The 17,702-nt window shown below is 36.5% G+C and overlaps 2 protein-coding genes across 2 annotated transcripts; one reads left to right on the top strand and one right to left on the bottom strand.

The window, feature by feature from the left end:
- Positions 1-3,617: 3,617 nt before the first annotated feature.
- On the bottom strand, positions 3,618-5,000 carry LOC134748768 (UDP-GlcNAc:betaGal beta-1,3-N-acetylglucosaminyltransferase-like protein 1). The gene has a single exon (XM_063683547.1). The coding sequence runs from the start codon at positions 4,791-4,793 to the stop codon at positions 3,753-3,755; it is 1,041 nt and encodes a 346-aa protein (XP_063539617.1). The 5' UTR covers positions 4,794-5,000; the 3' UTR covers positions 3,618-3,752.
- A 2,542-nt stretch (positions 5,001-7,542) lies between these two features.
- Positions 7,543-17,484, top strand: LOC134748816 (arrestin domain-containing protein 17). The gene is made up of 8 exons (XM_063683622.1): positions 7,543-7,757; positions 9,934-10,089; positions 10,249-10,460; positions 10,833-11,015; positions 12,794-12,982; positions 13,501-13,689; positions 13,940-14,030; positions 15,950-17,484. Exons 1-8 carry the CDS (start codon positions 7,643-7,645, stop codon positions 16,096-16,098), a joined length of 1,284 nt encoding a protein of 427 aa, XP_063539692.1. The 5' UTR covers positions 7,543-7,642; the 3' UTR covers positions 16,099-17,484.
- The last annotated feature ends 218 nt before the right edge of the window (positions 17,485-17,702 follow it).

Genomic DNA, 17,702 nt, shown 5'->3' on the forward strand with positions numbered 1-17,702 from the left:
CCCTGCCAAGATCAGGGTGACCTTGGAGTCGTTGGACCCTAAGGTATGGATGGTATAGAAAGGATGCCAATCTCTTACGGCAGAATTGTTGCAAAAGTGACCGCTTTCAGCTTTAAATAATAGTTCCTAATCTCTCCGGTGGCGCTAGTTAGGCTCTGGGACATGAGTATATTCCCTTCATAGATAATGACACTCACATCACAATACCTATTTTACATAATTAAATATATTAGAATGAACATACACCTATTTCCAATAAAGACATTTAAAAGTTCACGTATCACACAAAAACACAAAAATAAGTTGGACTCGACATGTTGCCGACTTGCGAAATCCACCAAAACGATAACTAATGCAGGGCCACCCGGCACCACCAATATTTTTAATGCTATCAGGTAGTTTATCTACAATAAACTACCTGATAGCATTAAAAATATTGAAAATGACCTGACATTCTTTTGACGACCGGTCTGGCCAAGTGGGTAGTGACCCTGCCTGTGAAGCCGATGGTCCTGGGTTCGAATCCCGGTAAGGGCATTTATTTGTGTGATGAGCACAGATATTTGCTCCTGAGTCATGGGTGTTTTCTATGTATTTAAGTATTTATATATTATATATATCGTTGTCTGAGTACCCATAACACAAGCCTCCTTGGGCTTACCGTGGGACTTAGTCAATCTGTGTAAGAATGTCCTATAATATTTATTTATTTATATTTATTTATTTATTCTATAATCAGTTAAAAAAATGGTTGACCACAAAAGCTCTTTATGACATGTCAGAATATAATAATATAATAATAATAATATATTTATTGCTAATAATAATTATTTAATCTTAATTTAATTTTATAATTTGTATTTTTATTAATTATTGGAAATTTGAAATGTGTTGATTATTTTTATATTGTATTATTTTACTTTAATTTAATTAATGATTATTTGAATGAATTGAATATATTATGTAAATCCAATAGGGTATTTTGACAACATTAATAATAAGCAATTCGTTATGCTGTCATCCTGAAAGATAATAAACTAATAAAGTATATTTCACTATATTTGAATGTAAATTAGGACTTCCGGTTCGAGCGCCATCTTGATAGTTAGCATCGTGATTAATTACTTTGTTTTTTGCTCATTAATATTGTTTAAAGTGTAATATCGATAGCTTATTATACAGTAAACTAATGTGGTAGTGTGCAGTGAATGGAGAATTAATTTTGAAGCGCGTTTAACCACCATCTTGGAGTCAACGGCCGGTAGTCCACGTGCTTCTTGTAAAGTCTAGCTATCGATTTACAAGAGCTAACAAATCACCGTACACTGTCTTGTACAACCGTACAATTTTTGTCGTTTTTAAACCTCTTAATACCTTGATACTGGCGAAATAGTCCCACTGGGCTGAAGCCATAATTTTAAAAGAAGAAGAAGAAGAATGTAAATTATGTTTATTTTTTGGAAAATAAACGAAAGAAGATTTAATATTTTTTGAAATTTCATCAGGGACGTGAACGCTCTGTGATTGGTCAACGCTCAGATGACGTCACACGCGGGTAAATTCTTGATTGTCTTGAGTGTTTTAGCAGTTTTATTTATATTTAGTTAATTATAGTTATTGTTCCACAGTTTTCTGATATATTCCGATTTATCCGTTTGTCGGTTTATTCGTATATTTATCGTGTAGTGGCTAGTGGCACAATATTCATAAGAATCTCAAAATGGAGCCGAAATATGTGAAAGCTGATAGCGGCAACCTTCTTTAAAGATAATCCGGATGCTGCGGAACTTAGAAATGTAATATCATTTCGATTTCGATGATACGAATACGACGACGATATATATATATATAGAATACGATAACGAGAATAGTATCTCCATACTGCACTTTAGTTTGAAAGAAAAAGTATGCTACTAACTACCTACTAATGCTGAAAGAGCTATGTTATGAGGTTATGTAGTAATACATTAAATACCTAGATCTTGTTTCGTTAAATAACAAAATCCGCTGCTTTAATTACCATATTTATTTAAAGTTAAATATTACTTACATCGAAGTGGTCTTTACACATAAAAACATTTGTATGCGCTAAAATGCTCTTTGGGGTCTCTTCGCGCTAGTTTTAAACACATTTTTCTTTTTTGGGATTCGTCGGAATGGAAACAAACGATTTGTCTGGATTTTTTATAGTCGTACTTGAACATTGCGGCACTATACACCATTTATATACCATTTTACAGTGAAATAATGAATTCAAACATAAACCATAAGATTAACTAAGGTCATTGACTGAGTTTACTTGCGCGTGACGTCACACGTGTCACGTGATTAGCCCCTTTGCGAAAACAGCGTTTAAGGCGCGTTCAAAATAAATAAACTTTAACATTGTTTTTTTTATATTTAATACAGGAAATTTCACGGAAATATCAATGTAGTGTAATTATTAAGACATAAACAATCAATTAAAACCATTTTCAAAAATTAGTCAAATAGCCTATTATGACGTGTAATATGAAATATTATTATAAATAAATGAGTATGAGTATAACATGGACCATATAAGGCAACAAATAACCCGACCAAATTACGTAGGTTGTTTTTGGTAGTATTTCGGTGTATGGTGGCGCCGCCTAATTACTGTTTTTTGATGGACACTTTTCGTGCATAGAGATTTGGCTCCTTTATACATATAGTCTCCATGCCCTAAGGCCCCATCGCACGTGACGCACCCATAAGTAAGAGCGAGAAAGAGATATCGCTTTCTCGCTCATACTTATGGGTGCGTCAAACACGCAACGCTTTTTAAGCTCTCGTGCTTATGGGGCCTACCTGGCTTGCAAAATTGAGCCTATTTTCTTCTTATTATATTTTTCATGTTATGTATAACTAATGAAATTAATATGCCATGGGACACCATGGCTTGTCTTGCGTAATTAATATGCTGTCCTCGGCGAGGGCTACATATTTGCGCCGTTCGGAGTCGAAACTCTGGGACCCCTACGGGCCCAGTGCGAAATTATTATTCAAAGACATTTCCGAGCGCCATAGCCTCGTAGACGCCTCTGGTGACCGGTGACCAGAGGGCTGGTAGCTACTTCGGCCAGAGACTAAGTCTGGCCATCCAAAGAGGTAAAGCCCGCTCCAGACTACGCGGCGCGAAGCCGCGAACGCGAATGTGGAGTCGATTTCGCTGATTAGCGAACTAGACTCCACACTCGTCGCGGCTTCGCGCCGTGATTCGCGCATGAGTGTGGAGGGCCCTCACCGCTGCCAGTCTTGGGCACCATAACACATGATAGTGACCTGGGGAGCACTTTGATTTATAAGTTTAATTGATTTGGATTATCCTGCTATTATTTTTGAAATTTATTTCTGACAATTACATTACAATATAGATTCTTATAAATTGACGAAATTAATGTAATTTTTACTGTATCTTGTGAAATAAAAATAAATAGATCTAATCTAATCTTACTATTTTTATATATTATTTACCTAGTAAATTAGGTAACCATGAATTTATTATTCAAATCAAATTACATAAAACCTTAGAATAAAAGACTTAAGACTTACTTAGGTATTATTTATTTATAAATTGAAATTTTCTCAATTCTCACCCAACTAGTATAGAAAAATACATATGTACTAAACCATATTTTCTTAATTACATTTTTATGGCACAGTGGTAGATATATTATGTAGATAACTACATAATATATTATATTCATAGATCAGTGTAAAAATAATAATTTTTAGTTAAATATGATATAGTCTAATCCTTCATTGAGGTTCATTGACTTGAGATTTTGTTCAAAAATGCCATTAGTCATGTCTAGCTTCACACAAATGAGTAAAGGTGGTTTTGCAGCAGAAAAATGAATAACTGGTACACTAATGAAGACTGCTTTCTTCACCGGGCAGTATAACTCAACTGTAGACCCAATTTTCTTCATATCAACATCACAAAAAGCTACTACGTTTTTTATATGCTCCTGATTCAAAGCTCGAACCAATCTTCTGCCTGCTTTACCAGCATTCCAAATAGTGAATGTCTCCCAATTTGGTAAAACAAGCTTTTGCAATCGTTCTAACTGGATTTGCCATATCATTTCTCTTTTAACAGAAAATGTTGCCGCACCTTCATGGTAGGTGTAAATAAGTAATTCCTTGTTGACTTTAATCAAGTCTCCTCCCACATCCAAGTGTGAATAAAAGAATATCAAGTCTTCCGGAGTGCCTTTGCCACTTTCATCAAAACTACCCACTCTTTCAAATACTGTTCTGTGGCAAAACCAAGTAGGCATTAACAAGGTGGGCCCATTGGCAGTGTAGATTTGTAATTTTAGTTGTTCAGCACTGAGACTATTGGCCCAGCGAACCAGACGCGGAGTAGAATCGTGCGGTATTCGAGAAATATTACTGCCAACAATTGCATTATGATTACTTTCTGCAGCAAGTAGCTGGAGATGTATCCTGTCTGGGTGCATAACATCATCAATATCTTGAAAACAAAGGAATTCTCCTGTGCTCATAGACACTGCCCCATTTTTAGCGGCACCGACGCCTCTCGAAATTGCAGATCCGGTTAAAATTAACTCAATTCCATGTTTTATAAAGTAGCGCTGCCATTCCTTCAGCAAATTCTCTGTTTCATCATTGCTTCCGTCATTATATACAACGATTTCGATGTCGATTCCTGAATTAAGTATAGATTGGTCTGTTATTGATTTTAAACAGTTATTTATCCACTGTTCGCCGTTACGTACTGGAATTATTATGGAAACTTTAGTCATGCTCAAACTCCTAATAAAAATGGGGTCTACGTTTATTAATTACTACCGTTCACACGTCAAAAAAGCAATTTTTGGATGTGAAATGAATGAGGGCGCTTGAAATATGTTTATTGTTTACTTTACACCACAATAAGTACATTATAACATCCATCACGCCAGGACGCCACGCAAACGCATATTGTCCTCTGTGAGTCTGTGCCATGCGATTGCGATGCGGACTTGACTTGACACTGACAGCTGAGATTGCCATTTGCCAAACATGTGCAGGTTGTGTCGTCGCAGGGTACGTTCCAAAATATAACAACGTAAAACAAATTACTGTCAAAAAATCTTTGTAACACTTATTGCCGACTGTATTTCTTCATGTTGATCTATAATACTTCTTAATGGTTGGAGAGCCGGCAGTAAAATTTCGTACCAACTTGATACCGCGATGAAATGCACAATGGTTTCCCATAAAAGTCATACGGGTTCCACAGATGTTGCTTACGTAATCTCGTATTTCAAGGTGTTTCGGCAGACTTATAGTTGGTCAAGTCATTCTTGTCAGTAGAAAAAGGCGGCAAATTTAAAAAATGTAGGCACAAAGGGTTATCGTCCCATAGAAAATTTGAATTTCGCGCCTTTTTCTACTGACAGGATTTCCTTGCCCAACTATATATATTCCTGAAGTGAAGGTTCATACCTACCGACTGGGCTGATTAGCGAACTAGGCTCCACACTTGCGTTCGCGGCTTCACGCCGCGATTCGCGCATGAGTGTGGAGGGCCCTTTAGCAATTGGCATTAACCTGAGGCATTAACAAAATAATGGGTGACGTCGCAGGGTACGTTCCAAAATATAAAATATTAATACAACTCGCCAAATCGGATATAGAAAATTTTGAGGAATGGAATGAGTTTTGTCAGGATATAATTTCAATAATTATGTAAGAATTCAGCAGTTACTATAACTATACATATTTTTGGTTGCAGTAATTTAAAAAAGAATATACTTTAATTTTTATTTTATTCCAATAAATTGTTTGTGACTTAGATTAAAGCCACAGTGCTTAAAGTTAATTAAGCTCTATTCCTTAGTTAATTAAGTTCTAGAATTAGGTCTTGATACTCCTTCTGTATGTCTTCATTGTAACTCAGATGAGTGTTGCTGATGATAAGGTGCAGTCGGTGCCCCAAGCAGAGGTTGTGCCGAGCAGCCGCTGCGCGTGCAGGCAGAGTTGATGTTAGTTCCTGCGCCCCACTCACGGACAACCATGTGAGCTTAGGACAATCAGTTATGCAGGTTATCACATCATCATCACATAATAAGGTGAAGTCATGTAGCCCGAGTCTGGTAAGCCGCAGACCGGAATTTCGGCAAATAGTCTTCACAGCCTGCGAGCTGAGAGCATTGCAATTAGAAAACTCAAGGCTTCTTAGCTTTTTGCAGCACTGTGTTATGGCTTCGACTACATTATCGGTAACTTTCATGCCTGTACTTAGATATTTCAAGTGACTGAGTCGACATAGAGGCTCAAAATGTAATAAATCAGGCTGATCTGTTTTTGCATGGCTGTATATATATACTACAGTTTGACTTATTTCTAACCATTCTAATTTAGCCATCTTATCCAGCACTAACTGAATTTTAGTACATATTTCATTAGGAACATCATTTAGTATAAGCTTAGTCAGCTTAAGTTGGCTCATAGTTAAAAGAATGTACTGAGACTTTAGGCTATAGCATATGTCAAATACAAGGGATTTTAAGTTTGTTATTTTTACAATATTCAAACATTGACCAGTGATATCATAACAACTATTGAATTCCAATTCTTCTAAAACTCTGTCACCTATGAAATTACTGACACAGTCATCTGAGGTGTAACTTTCATAGAAACAAATTTTTTTGAGGCATTTGAAATCTTCTTTAAGAGTGTGTGGGGCTATTTCCTCTCTGGACTCGGGTAGGTCATACATGTGGAGCAACGTGAGAGCTACCAAGTTAGGGCAGTTAGCTCTAATTATTTTCAAACTCTCCAGGTCTTTGCAATAAGTAGCCACAACTGAAGCGCCTAGTTTGTTAGTCCACTTTGCGAATGACTGATAGTACTCATTACCAAGACCATATCGTGACAATCTCAAACTACATAGATTAGAAGGAAACGGAAGATTCTTCTTCTTTTCATCATATTCCTCCTCTAAAGACGTGATACGAAAATGGGTCCCTCGCAAATAGATCAGCACAGCGCGTTGCCATCGTCGGCTCGCTCGCTCGGTTCGTATTATATCCAAGACGGGCACATAGCTTAGCACGACGCGCCAGCAGTCCTCATTTAAATAATCTAGTATTGAACGGTTGTTATTAACTTCTGCTTCATACATACTCGAAATCAACCAAATTTTAGCAAAACTACAAAGTAAACAAACTGTCACTGTCAACTGTTGACATAACAGTGAGCAAAAGGAAGACTTTATACTGAAACTGACTTATGAAATTTAATCTTACTGAAGAAGAGGCAGTATGGCCTATGGTCTTAGCCTGTCCAGAAGGACGAATATAAAAAAAAGTGACATAAGCGCTTAAAGGCCACTCCACACGGGATAATCAAATCGACCGATTTAATGTCACGCTTACCTTGGTCAAGGAGCAATATAATTTCTAGCGATTGAAACCATAACTCAAACAGCATTTTTGAAGTTGACAGTAGACATCTAGACATCTAGACCTTCTCGGCCTGACAGGCTGTCAATTACTGTAATGACTGTAACCTTTTCCGGTTATTATTCGTATTCTTAATCTTTTTTAACCAGTGTGTTTGACTAGGCTTAGATTATTCATTCTAATTTGGTGTTAATGTTTAAACAATGGGCCTTAAAGAAGCAGTTATTTATCTAGACAATCAGTTGAACACATATTATGCCGGCCAAACAATTAATGGAAGGATAGAATACGTTTTCGATAGTCCCAAAAAAGTTCGTGGTAAGTGGTAGACTTGCGATGATAAATGAATTGATGATTCATTGTCTAATTATAATTCATATGTAATCAACTCGGTTATTGATTGCTTAATGCACTTGCACCTTGTTTGCATTTTAATTTTTCATTTGCCGGAAATGATTATAGTTTTAATTGGTTTACCTCACAAACTATCGAACGTTAATTTGAGTCTGTGTAATATAAATAAAATGTGGGCGTATGTTTGTTCTTTAATTTTTTTTTTAAATCTATATTTCGTTAAAAAAGCATGTATAATTGCATATTTATAAACTTAGCTACCACTAGCTACTAATCTTAAATTAAAAAGATTTTTTGAGTTAAGGAGTACAAGGAGGAGGAGTTCTGAACAAGTAATATAATACTGTGAAGTTCTCTCAGTCTATCAAATGGCTGTGAGTAAGAAATTACATCAGTATCTAAATATTGTCACGCGTATATTAAATGTATCGTTGTATTCCAAAGTAATAGCACTTGTGAGTTTTATAGGTATTTGGGCAATTTTATTTAAAGTTGTAGTCACCTGCAATAATATGTTATTCTTCGAAGGCCTTAATAGTTATTTTCACCTCAGCAGCTCGAACAAGCTACAGGGAGTGAAGAAAGTGCGACTCCTCACTCCAGGGAGTGAAATGAAGTAGCTTTTTAATTAAGTGAAGGTAACTGCCACTTCACACTTTTTTTTTGTCTGTATTATTCCGTGTAATTCGAAATACATTTTAACCTTTAATATGTTCTCACTACTGAGGTGAAAAATTATGTGTGCAACACGAGAGCAAAGATATTTTACATCACATGTTTTTGAGTCCCTCGCTACGCTCAAGATTCTAACTTAGAATGACTCGCTTCGCTCGTGATTCAATTATAGAATCTTTCACTTTCTCCAGACTCAAAATAAACACTCTCAAGAAAAACCAACTTTCCTCTCTTGTTACACAATAGTTATTTGATTAGAGTGATTTTAAGTTAGAATCTTGAGCGTAGCGAGGGACTCAAAAACATGAGATGTAAAATAACTTTGCTCTCGTGTTGCACACATAATTTTTCACCTCAGTAGTGAGAACATATTAAAGATGTATTTCGAATTACACACAATAATACAGAAAAAAAGTGTAATAAAAGTATGAAGTGGCAGGTCATAGCCTTCACTAAATTAAAAAGCTACTTTGTTTCACTCGCTGGAGTGAGGAAAAGGTTTTCTTCAGTGACGTGAGTGAGTGACTAAAGTAGGCTTGTTCGAGCTGCTGAGGTGAAAAAATATTTGACACACTCTTATGGCTCTACAAATAAGATTGTGTCAGATATTTTTATGATCTTTGTTGTGTAACATATTATTGCAGATGACTGTACACTACACTTTTTTTTTATTTGGAATTATATTTTTTTTATGTTATACTCCAGTCACAAGCTCGGTCCTATTAGGAGAAAGGGTCCCAAAATTTCGATACATTTTTCATTCTTTCCATTTTGTTACAGTCATGCAAAGTCTAGGAATGGTAACGGAACGGGAATAAAATCTTGGGACACTTTTTATTTCATATAATGGTTAGAGTGTAATTCTAAGTAGAAATAACATAAAAACCGGCCAAGTGCTAGTCGGACTCGCGCACGAAGGGTTCCGTGCCATTACGCAAAAAAACGGCAAAAAAATCACGTTTGTTGTATGGGAGCCCACTTAGATAAAAACGGGACCCTATTACTAAGACTCCGCTGTCCGTCTGTCTGTCAGTCACCAGGCTGTATCTCATGAACCGTGATAGCTAGACAGTTGAAATTTTCACAGATGATGTACTTATTTCTGTTGCCGCTATAACAACAAATATTAAAAACAGAATAATATAAATATTTAAATGGGGCTCCCATACAACAAACGTGATTTTTTTGCTGTTTTTTCCGTAATGGTACCGAACCCTTCGTGCGCGAGTCCGACTCGCACTTGCCCGCTTTTTATTTCATAATTATTAGGATAGAAAGTGTAATTCTAAGTCCCAAATCTCAAGCCCATTTACGGCTTTTAGAGTGGTTGACTACAATAAATTGCATTAATTAGCTAAATCCTGATACTGACATTCAATTTTGATCTAGCTGTGATGACATGTCTCTTAAACTATTTTTCTGATTTCTAAAGATAAATTTGAACAATGTGATCGCAATCTTTTAGGTATCCATGTCAAGTTTAAAGGCGAGGCCCACACTGAGTGGCGTGAAAGTAAAGAACAGCAAACATCCGACGGGAAAACTGAGAACACTGATGAAGTACACACGGGGAATGAGGAGTACTTCCAAATATTTTACTATTTACTTGGAAGCAATACTGGTATGTTATAATTAATTTTGGTTCCATTTATGAAAAATGCTTGAATGTATTTTTGAGACAACCACATAAGTTAGTAATAATGAAGAGGTAACAGACAGACTGACACACTTTCGCATTTATAATATTAGTATGGATTAGTAAGGATTTGTATTTTTTTAGGTAATGAGATAGAAGTGCCAGCAGGCAAGCAAGTGTACAGCTTCACCTGCGCCCTGCCTCCCGTGCTGCCATCCTCTTTCGAGGGGGAATTCGGATATGTTCGATACACGGTCAAGGTGACCCTTGACCGTCCGTGGAAGTTTGACCAGGAGACGAAGATGGCTTTCACTGTTATCAACGCTTTGGACCTTAATCTCAATCCGTCTTACCGGGTAAGAAGTTTAGTTTTTTATTCGGATACGTCAGATACACTCTGTCAAGGTGACTCGCGACCGTCTGTGGAAGTTTGACTAGAAGACGAAGATGGCTTTCACTGTTATCAACGCTTTGGACATTAATCTCAATCTATTTTACCGGGTAAGAAGTTTAATTTATAATCTTGCACGGTTATCTCAAAAAAGTCGGAAAGTTTCCAAATTTGCAAAATTTCCACTTATTTAATAAAAATTCACTGTCTTGTACTAACCGTAATATTTTAGCCGTATTTAAAGCTCCTAATACTTTGATTCTGGCGAAATAGTCCCATTGGACTGAAGCCATAATTTTAAAAGAATAAATTAATGATAGAATAATCACTTATACAGGAGCCAATCCGTATGCAGCTGGAGAAGACATTCTGCTGCTTTTGCTGCGCGTCCCCACCGCTGTCCGTGGACATCCAAGCCCCGGTGTCCGGCTACTGTCCCGGACAAGTGATCCCCTTGACTGTGGACATTGAGAATAAGAGCAATGTGCAGCTGCATTTGGTTAAACTGTTTTTAAGAAAGGTGAGTGTTTTTTATTTCGCGTTATTCCTCCATTCCACCGCTGTCCGTGGTAGGGTTTGCAATCCGAATATTCGGATATGAATAATATTCGAATATCCGCTAATAATAATACCCGAAAATATTCGAATAATACAACTTAAAATATTCGAATAATCGGATATTTTAGATAACACAGAAATAACGTTTTTAACTATGTTTTAATACAAAGACCCCAACCAATTTTAAACTTGGTAGGTAGATGTATTCTGTGAACCGCATTAAGATTTTCACACAAAAAAAAAAAAAATTTTTTTGGGGTTCCCCATACTTGGAACTGACTCAAAAAATTTTTTTTCATCAAACCCATACGTGTGGGGTATCTAAGGATAGGTCTTCAAAAATGATATTGAGGTTTCTAATATCACTTTTTTCTAAACTGAACAGTTTGCGAAGAACTGAACTGAACACTTCCCCCTTGTAACATCTAAAATAAGAGAATGATAAAACTGAAAAAAATATATGCAAACTTCCACCGAAAATTGGTTTGAATGAGATCTAGTAAGTAGTTTTTTTTAATACGTCATAAATCGTAAACCGCAATTTACCGTTCACTCACGTTTCACATAAAAAATACATTGTTATAAAATTATGTAATGTACGCAACCCTCGGTGCGCGAGTCCGACTCACACTTGGCCGGTTTTTTTTAACAATTTCCTTCTTACAACATACTTACCTCCTCTTGTACATACGAGTATAATACATACGTTGTAAAATATGTTCACACAGTTACCTCAGTATTATGTAACGAATTACGTCATCATGAATGGTTGAATACATTGTGCTAATAACGCTAGTTGAGTCATAGTATAGGCTCAGCCAAACGAATGTGGTAAACGGCGGCTACATAAAAATTGAAAATGTTTAACATTAGTAACTATTTGTGACGTTTTTAACCAAAAGGTACCACATTGTCGCTTGTCGATAAGGTTGATTTCTAATTGAAGCTATAGCGCCTTACTGACAAGCGACAATAAGTACCCTTTTGGTTGAAAATGGCACATTTTAGGATTTTTTACTCAAAGTTAACAAAAACCTTAGTTTTCAAAACAAACTGTGAGCATTCGGTTACTTTGTCTTCGGTATATGACATTTGTGTATTATGATTTTCGAGTCCGACTCGCACTAGGCCGGTTTTTTTAGTATTAGTAAGAAGTTTTCCCTGCCGAGGTTTTCCCGAGGGGCTACAGTATGGGGTTCTTCAAAAAAGGAGTGTACAGGTTTTTAAAGGGTCGGCAACGCGCGTGTAATATCTCTGGTGTTGCAGGCGTCCATAGGCTACGGTAACTGCTTACCATCAGGCGGGCCGTATGCTTGATTGCCACCGACGTGGTATAAAAAAAAAGTTAAGCGATCTTGACTTGTCTTTTTATTAAAAATCACTTTTGAAAAATAAGATTATAAATCATTTACGATCTTTTACATTCTTTGGCTTTCATAAGTAATATAAACAATTTTTTGTAAAAGCGTTTTTCAATATTTTTCAATCAAAAGACATGTCAAGATTACCTTTTTTCTAATGCTAATAAAAACGAACTATAACTTCGTAAACCATAGTTGCAAAGACAGTCCACCGATAACCTTTGAAGAATGTTGCTGTTAGTACCTTAATGTCATTCTTTTTTCAGCTCACTATCATTCGATATGTTTTAAGGTGTCTCTGCAAAAATGCGTTGTGCACGATGCCTCTAAAGTTTTGATTCCCAAATTTACCAATCATTTAAAGAATATATTTTTTCAGGTTGTGACATACCGAGCGACTTCGCCAAGCACAGCCACAAAGAAATGCAAAGAAGTGGTGTTAACGGTCCAAGAGGGCCCCGCGCCGGCCGGCTCCACCAAGCACTGGGACATGCGGCTCGAGATACCCCCGATACCGCCCTCTAACCTGGTCAACTGTAGCATTATCGACTTGGATTACGATCTGAAGGTAATGTAGCTCTACTTTGCTTTCCTAAAATAATGATTTTCTGTTTGGGTATTATACCTAGATTTAATTGAACTAACGATTACAAAGTCGACATTATATGCCTCTAAGCGCAGAGCAATGTTGTTGCAAATCATGGCAATCTTCAAAAAAGTAGTGTACAGGTTTTTAAAAGGTCGGCAACGTGCATGTAACACCTCTGGAGTTGTAGGCGTCCATATGCTACGGCTAATTGGACTGTCATCGTTTTACCTCTGGTCCTCAATAGAGTATTTTAAAATAAATTATTTTACACCATGCATGAAATGAAGCACCAGAAGATTAATAGAGAAACGTAGACAGCTGTTATTTTTAGACACAATTTCTATTTCAAAACTCGTATGAAACTATAGAGTAGGTAATTTGATTGTGACGTCACATGCTAGTGTTTCATATAATATCCATAGTAGCAAAATCATTTTGACAGTTCAAAAATAAAACTGATTTGACTGGTAGTCTAATACCGTATCATAATATTACAGGTGGAGTGCGTAGTATCGGGGCTGCACACGAACCTGAAGGACCGCAAGTACGTGACGATCGGCACCGTGCCGCTCATGGGCGGCCCGCTCCCCTCCGCACCGCCCGCCCCCGCCCCCGCCCCCGCCCCGGCGTCGCCCGGCCAGCCCGCCGTGCTGCCGCTCGGCCCGGGGGAGATAGCGCAGCCTAATGTAAGAAACTTTATTATAATTTGCCATGGCTCACTTGGGCAGACTGAGGTTCGCTCTGTAACCTAACCGATTGGTAAACACAAAAAAATATTACTTATAGTTGGTCAATCCAATTTGTCAGTCAGTAACAACCACGAAAATTAGAACCTTTCTTTTGGGTGCTAGTAACAGTGTAAGACAATGATAGTGTGATTCTCTCTGTCTATGTTTGAAATGAGACAGTCCTTTGACAAAGTATATTTATTTGCAGGGCCCGCCCGGGGGAGACTCGGCCGGCGGCTGGGCGGTGCCGGGCTCCGGGCCGTCGGCGCCGCCGCACCAGTCGCTCTATCCTACACTCTGTAAGTATTTTTTCTCAAAAATGGACGGCAAAGTCGACGTTGCCGGTTAAAAATTAGGTCGGTTTAAAAAGTTAAAAACAAAACAAAGTCCCGAAATCGAGACTGCAATGTTGCATCCAAATTCCATTATTTGTCGAGTTCCAAACTTTTTAAAAGTTGAAGTGGTCATATCAAATGAAGGCATAGGTGCATTAAACAGCCAAACAGATGATCAGTACTCATTATTGTAATGTTGGTACCGCGATTATTTAGGTGTCTCAAATAGGTTGGCGTATTTTTAGCAGATAAATACACTTCTATTTTTAAGGGGATCCCATGCCCCAATGACCTTCGATCTGAATCCCTTAGTTTTCTTATGTTTTTTGTAGCTTATCATATTAACAGCAACAGTTTTAAGCAGTATAGTATCCCATATTTACTTCGAAGTTCATTGTTTTCGAGATATTTGGCATCAAAGTTGAATAATTTTAGGTCATAAAACTGATTTTCTGGCCATAACTTTTGTGTTAATCAGTTTAAAATTAAAACCTTAGACAAATGTTTAGAGACGTCAAAGACGAACCCAAATATGTAGATTTCGTATATGTAAGATCTTTTACAGCAATCGAGATACGCAAAAAGTGTTTTTTTAGACAGTGTTTAAAAAAATCTTAAATAAATAAGTATTCATTTCTTTCAAAATCCGGTAGACAAAAATGGAGATAAAAGATTGAAGAACCGACAGCCGTTTGTCTTATTATTCTATATGTAGAGCAAAAGTAGGAGATACGATTCAAAACTTGTCAAAAATCGATGAAAACCTCGGATAGCCCCTTAATAAAAAAATAAAAAGGCGACAGCAAATATTTTTACTTTTTTCTGTGAAAATATATACATAAGAACGTTACTTCTATAAAATATTTCTACTATATTTGTTTTTAAGCACTATACATATATGACTCGGCTGGAAGGCTACTTGCTGGCTTCGGATTCAATTAAACGGACTCCCAAGGTCGTCCGTTTAAAACGAATCCTCAGCCAGCAAGTAGCTACTTCCGAGCCTCGACAATAATGTACTATTAACTCAGTGAATACCTACTTAGGAAATAATCGCTCTGGAAGTGAATATAATGTTCAAATAAATAAACAACAATTAACAGAGCCCGGAATTTTCGCGGCAAAACAAAAGACTGTCACAATCTTGCTAGAGTTAGAAACATTTTTTATCGGTATCGATAGTTGTGTAATAGAAGAAAAAGACGGTCAACCAAATAAAAATATTTTTTTATTTTATTGTGATAGGAGTTTTGAATGATTCACGGTTAGTTTCACTAAACTTATATTGACCGGGATATAGACCGTGATTACCTTATAAACAATACAAAAGATAATCACGGTCTATATCCCGGTCAATATAAGTTTTTTTTATTGTGGTTTGAATAAAATTATATACAAACAGATACAGATACAATTAGTATACATAAAATGGCTTTATAGTGATAAACGAAACTGTTTACTTTCAGAGGAGTTTGAGAAATTAATGGAATATTATGGTACCATGGAGCTGATCTGATGATGGAGACAGGAGGTGGTCATAGGAACTCTGTAATAAAACAACGCAACCTAATTGTGTTTGGAGTTTTTAGAATTGTCTTGATGAGTATTAGTTGTCTGTGGAAAGAAAAGCACATGCAGTCAGCCATAAAAGCTTGTACGAAAAATGAAATTTTTGCCAAAAACTTATTTTATAAAAACCTTACGTTAATTTACTTATTAATTTTTTTTTAAATTGGTGGGCTTTTTTCTACTTGCATTACCCAACTATCGATATCGATAAAAAAAACCGTTTCTAACTAACAAGATTGCGACAGTTCAGTTTGCCGCAAAAATTTCGGGCTCTGACAGTCTAATCTATGTCTGATATAAACGTTTCTCCACAGCCATGCCCGTGTACAAGGAGTCCAGCTACACCGCGCGCACGATCCAGGACCGCGGCGACAACAACCACACTCGGATCGCGGGGCCGGTCAGCTTCGCCCCCTTCTACCCCACCTACGCGGCCGTGCTGCCTCCTCCGCTGCCTCAGTAGTTCCTAGTAGAACCAAACTAATTCTGATAATCATTTTCCAATTTCATTAAATTGTTCGGGTACGCTCGGCAAGACGGTTTCGAGTACAGATTTAGAGCATAATTGTATTCCTTCGTATTTTCTGGGAAACGTTCGTATTTGCAAAGAGGATATATTAAGATAAGGTACTGTCATAGTAAATTTTGTAACCACTGTAAATTCACTGCCATCTATCGACATACTTTAAAACTAAAAATGAAGATTTATAAAAATACGTTAAAATGTATTTAGATATGGATAAATGATTTTTTTTATTTGCATTAATTATATTTATATGATTTTGACCCATGTTCTTTAACGAATATGCGTTAAAATTATAAATAACAAACGAAACCGTCAACGCCCTCTATACGAGAGTAGGCCAAAACTAGTGGTGACATCTGATCGAGAATCAAATTTTCGTGACTTTCGAGGCACGTTTTTTCCTTAGACTGTATCCATCTATTACGGAGTTATTGTATTTTTGGTATTTGTCATGCTACTTCAGTCAACCTTGGTACTTTTTGTACCGAGACTGACTGAAATAGCAAGACACGTTCGTACGTTTCCGTGAAAATACGTAGGAAAATAATTATGCTCTACATCTGTATAGTTAAGACATGGAATTCACAGTCTAGTCGAATTTAGGTAGCGGACGGAACTCATAACGTCAGGTTTTAACGCGAAGCTTTTTAAACTTGTGCGAATGAGGCCTAAAGTTCCGCACTCTTTGTCGCGGGTCAAAAACCGACCAAAATCGGGCAACAAGGCGCCAAAAATGCGAATCAGGACCACAAAGCTAGTCAAGAAGAAGAAATATTAGGATTCACAAGATCTATTTACAGAAGGGGGAGCTAGGCAATGCTAAATCGGAAAATTATTGTTAGAATCTAGTTTCGGAAATATTATTGCATCAAATTTTTCTAATTATAATAATTATATACAAAAAGCTTTTCGATATATTTATACAAACTTAGCGTAACGTAATATTTAAGTGAATGTTATCGTGGTTAACTAACAAAATATATGATATTTAGCAATTATTGTAGCGCCAACGCCAAAATAATGTTGCCAGAGAATCTCATTTGCTTTATTCGGCTGTTGAACAAAAATTATGCTGAATATTTTTATAGAATCTCGGTGCAGCTGAAGTTACAAAATATTGGCATTTCTAAGTGCTTTTTGGCATATATTTAGGCACTTTATCTTATTGATGCTTCCGTCCTAACGCACACAATGCATCGCGTTTATTATAAATTAAACTAACCTTTTAGTATTATTTTGGATTTGTATTTTCTAATATAATAAGGACATTAATGTTTTCCCTCGTTTTCTAATATTATTTCAAAAGACAAATATACTACAGTGTTTAATTTCTTTGGTGTTTCATTTTATACCTCGTTTTTTTAGCATTAGAAAAAAGAGAAACAATCTTTGTCTTTTTGAAAAATAAGTTACAGCAAATATGTAACAATTGTATAGCAAGAATATGTAATTTACATTCTTTTGGTTTCGTAATATTAATATTCGTAATATTTCAATAAAAAGACGTGCCAAAATTGTTTACCATTTTTTAATGCAAAAAA

Source organism: Cydia strobilella, chromosome 17, assembly GCF_947568885.1.
Source record: "Cydia strobilella chromosome 17, ilCydStro3.1, whole genome shotgun sequence".
Lineage (NCBI taxonomy): Eukaryota > Metazoa > Arthropoda > Insecta > Lepidoptera > Tortricidae > Cydia > Cydia strobilella.